Below are 4,421 nucleotides of genomic sequence, written 5' to 3'. Positions count from 1 at the left end.
AATAAATTTACACTACAAAAATTTGTATCTTTTATGACAACATAATAACGACGGGTAAAAATTCCGTCGCAAATGCGACAGGGATAACAACCCAACAAAGATGGGAACAACCGTCGCAAATGTCTTTTACGACGGGTTAACGACATGATTTTCCATTAACGACGGCCCCCTTTTATGACGGATTCGCGATGGAAAATCCCGTCGTTAATCAACAATTATGGGCCTTTAGCGACGGAACTTCCCGTCGTTAATAGTACAAATTCTTGTAGTGTTAGTGTTTTAAAACATACACCAATAATAAAACCATCAAAGAGTAAGATATGAAGATTGAATGAGGCCGGCAATATGATTGAAATATTGACATATATAAATCATAATATTTTGTTTTGATCCGTGCAATTGTACGGGTATTATACTAGTTAAAAGGTTCAAAAACCCACCTCGATCAATCTAGTTAGAATGAATCATTTTGAGGTATTTTTATGGAAGGTGCGAGTGTCATTCATGTAAGCATGTTTCTTTCCTCACTTGGCTGGCAATTTCGGGAAAGCAATAAATAATATGAAGTAAAGTTTATTTTTCGATTCAATTTAAAATTAATCTTTGAGTAGTTGCATATTACGTATAATAAGAACATGAAGAATATAATTTGGATAATTCAACCATCTATCCACTACATATAATAATCCTATTTTTATACCTAATTCACTAACAAGTGGTGATCAGTACATTCAAATTCAATGGGTGGATAAAGTTTTTTCCTTTCCCATTATTATTTATGGTGAACCAAACAACCACTTAAGTCAATGCATCATGTTATTGAATGCGGTATAATATTTTTTATTTTATTTTCGTGCAAATAAGGCAATAAGCCAAAGGCGAGTACGGTATACGGATTACGGAGTAACATGGAATTTCAAGAGCTCAATTATGGAGGAATACTTTCATGTGATCATGACACTAAAATTTATTATAAGGTTGTTCATCATGTTACTAGCAGCCGATCGAGACAAAATGTCAACTATCAAATAAACAAAGACATAGTTGCAAGTCATTGTGAGCATTATTTTTAATAAAAGAAAGGTAAACAAAGCTTGAAATTTGGATATTCTATTTTAGGAAAAGGGCTTTTACGACGGGGATAACAACCCAACAAAGACGAGAACAACCGTCGCAAATGTCTTTTACGACGGGTTAATGACGGGATTTTCCATTAACGACGGCCCCCTTTTATGACGGGTTCGCGACGGAAAATCCCGTCGTTAATCAACAATTATTGACCTTTAGCGACGGGATTTCCCGTCGTTAATAGTGCAATTTCTTGTAGTGATAATACAAGAAAAGATGTTAAGTAATTAAGTTTGTCTACAAACTTTTATAAAAGATGGTCTTACACAAAAGACCACCTTAGGGTCATATAAGTTAAGTAATGAAACCAGTTAGTTAAGCAATATAATCAATTAGTTAAGCATTATTCGAACTAATTAGTTAAACAATGAAACTAATTAGTTAAGGAGTGAAACCAATTAGTTAAGCAACAAACCAATTAGTTAAACAATCAAAGTGGTCTTTTCAGTAAGACAGTCTTACACAAAGTTGCCGAAGTTTGTCTCACTTTCCAAATGTTATTACTTTAGAATCCCAGAGATTTAGGTTTTAAGGGAGGATGATTAGGGATAATGTTTTCTTTGCTTCTCGTGTACTCCTAAGAGCAAATCCAATGCTTAAAAAAGGGACATGCATGCTCACAAAAAATAAAAACACGCGAGCATGTAGCCAACCATTGGTATATAAATGACACAAAGAGCTATTAAAATCTTGTATCTATTTTGAGCAAGTAGCTCACGAAAAAAAAGATTAGAAAAGGTAAAATAAATAAAATTGTATATTAAATAAAATATTATAAGGAGCTACAAAGTATTGTAGCCAACCAGTAGGAAACTTTGTAGCTTATAAACATTGTAGCTAGAAATTTGATGTGGCAAATTTAGCTACATCACCTTGTAGCTAACTATTGGAGTTGCTCTAACACTACAAGAAAACTATACAAATTTAGACGGAATTGCTTCGACGCTACGGGAGAGGGTCGCAAAACTTTGGGAGAGAAAATTTTCATTTTACATATTTCGGCGCTTCCAGTGGCCGAAATATATAGGGACGAAAGAAAGCGTCACTATAGTGGAAAATGAACACGTGGCGTACAACTGAAAATCTATTTCACCGCTAACCTAAACTTTTTAGCCTAAAAACATTCTAAAATCCCGCTCTACACCAACTCTCAGTCTCCCACCCACCTCCCACGAATTCCTTTAACGGTTGGAATTCAATGGCGTGGAAAGAGGAGGGAGAGGAAAGAGAAACACTGACGTGGTTACCGGATCTTCTTCAACCCGACCTTCAACCGCATTCCTTCACCGGGTATCCCGATTCTCGCCGCCTCTCTTTCACGAACCCTAGGTACCAATTCATCCTTGCAGTTTTCAATTCATTGATATCCCCAATTTTTCCAATTGTTTTCTACAAATAGTAACCCATGTGAATGCTGCAATTAATCAGAAGCCTTGACGTATTCTCGGAGGATTCGTTGGTCACTCCTCACCTTTGCTTTGATAATTTAGTTGGAGAAATTTCACCAGCTTTGTGGGTTTGGGATGATTTCGTGGATGAGCTCCCAGTTGCTGGACAAAATGGAGAACTCTTAGGTATTGTTTCTATTAACTTCTGAATTTTCTGCACTCTACAGTTTTCTGCAGATTCATAAAGCAATTACTCAGATCTATAATGTCTTTGGTGTGGCTAAATGTGATTTCGCCCTTCCAATCTTCTCCCGCCTCTTTAAAAAACTTTCTTACCTCTTTATTGACTACCTGTTTCAGTTTGTATTATCATTAGCATTGATTTTCTGACACTCTAAAGCCTCTCGAGTGTTCTGATCATGCGTTGTTTCAAAGGTGTTTTGGCAATTAGGTGTTGTCACTAGCGTAACATGCTTTTTTTTATTTGACATATCTTAGCTGCCCCCGTGATTTCCATTCCTGATAGGATGATCTTTTCCTTAGGAAACTAAACTAAATCTTTAGAAGCCTGAAAGTAGAAAAGTTATAGCGGGTTGTTCACTTGTTCGGGTGCTAAGACGTTCCTTTAAATGCAGGGGAAACATACATTTCGTTCAACAAACAGACAGGGCTAACTAAATGGAGCAGATTCAGCTTGGTGTTCCAATATTTGGACAAATAAAATATGAGACAACCCCTCAACATCAAAAGAGTAAGAATGAGATTTAATAGTTACAGACATTTTCTTACTAAGTAGCAGTCCCGAACTCTGCTAAATTTATCAAACCTATGTTTATGGGGGAATTTTCTGTCAATATCTGCAGCTATATCGATGGTGACTGCCGTCTCCAGGCTTCAAAGACAAGTTTATGGCTGGTATATATCCTAATTAATGTTGATACTCTTCTCTAAATTAAGCTATGTATTGTGCTATATACTATATTTCTATAAATTGTTTATTTGTCTACTTGATGTGTACTTCTCGTAGCGGTAATGTTAACTTTGTATTTACGTTGTCTTGTGCATTTGTGACTATGTCCTACATTCTCTTGTTTATAAGAAATTCAATAGAAAATGGTGAGAATGAACAATCATGTATAATTTAGTTCTCTTTTTGCTCTTGTTTGAGCATATTTTACGTGACATAAACAATTTGACAATATTAAGGGAGTTATCATTTGTATAATATAACATTATAAAAATCATAATCCATATATTTATTTTATTATTCTTACAAAAATAATAATTATAGATGTCAAAATATATAGAATATCAATTAACCTACTAAACACTTCAGGTACTTACAAAACTAGTTCTACCAAACAGATAATATAAACAACTACTTTAATTTATCAGTTTCAGCACCTTATAAGTTTCGGGTACTACCTTTATTATTTATATCTGCCTTATCAGTTTCAGCTCAATTTTAGCTAGTGTTGCCAAACAGAGCCTTAATTAATCCTAAAATAATTTTGAGTTAAAATTTCACAGTACTTGGGGTTCTCAATTCACCCAAGCACTTGATTGCAAATTTTGCAAGTGCTTGGGGTTCACTATTCACCCCAACACTTGGAACTCCCTTTTCATTAGTTCACTTAGCTTAATTTGCAAAGTCTATTCCTTCTGTTTGACCCCGCCCCTTTTCCCTGTTGCTTCCCAGTCCCCAACATCAACCATGCAAAACCCACCACCATTGTCTGCATTTCTATTTCCTCTCCTCTCCTCTCCTCACTTGGAATGCTACTCCTCTACTGTAGTGTCGTCTTCTCTCCTCTCATGCGGTCCCATCTTCGTTCTCTCCACTTTTGCGCTGGCATCCCCTCTACTGGCGATGCTCCTCCTCTCATCGCCGTCACACGACCGAGG

At 35.9% G+C, this 4,421-nt stretch overlaps 1 protein-coding gene across 1 annotated transcript; it reads left to right on the top strand.

Moving 5' to 3' along the window:
* The first annotated feature begins 2,235 nt into the window (after window positions 1-2,235).
* LOC130464105 (uncharacterized) lies at window positions 2,236-3,604 on the top strand. Its single transcript, XM_056833512.1, has 4 exons — window positions 2,236-2,457; window positions 2,557-2,702; window positions 3,152-3,267; window positions 3,380-3,604. The coding sequence occupies exons 1-3, from the start codon at window positions 2,327-2,329 to the stop codon at window positions 3,235-3,237; spliced, it is 363 nt and encodes a 120-aa protein (XP_056689490.1). The 5' UTR covers window positions 2,236-2,326; the 3' UTR covers window positions 3,238-3,267; window positions 3,380-3,604.
* Window positions 3,605-4,421: the final 817 nt, after the last annotated feature.

This window comes from Spinacia oleracea, chromosome 6 (genome assembly GCF_020520425.1).
Source record: "Spinacia oleracea cultivar Varoflay chromosome 6, BTI_SOV_V1, whole genome shotgun sequence".
NCBI classification, from domain to species: domain Eukaryota; kingdom Viridiplantae; phylum Streptophyta; class Magnoliopsida; order Caryophyllales; family Amaranthaceae; genus Spinacia; species Spinacia oleracea.
This window is presented reverse-complemented; position numbering and strand designations above follow the sequence as displayed.

What these genes read in the sequence shown, in the direction of transcription:
- LOC130464105 (XM_056833512.1), top strand. Translation starts at nt 2,327, where the DNA reads ATGGCGTGGAAAGAGGAGGGAGAGGAAAGAGAAACACTGACGTGGTTA. An exon ending in CTCTCTTTCACGAACCCTAG is followed by an intron (nt 2,458 to 2,556) that starts GTACCAATTCAT and finishes GCAATTAATCAG; the next exon opens with AAGCCTTGACGTATTCTCGG. An exon ending in ACAAAATGGAGAACTCTTAG is followed by an intron (nt 2,703 to 3,151) that starts GTATTGTTTCTA and finishes CTTTAAATGCAG; the next exon opens with GGGAAACATACATTTCGTTC.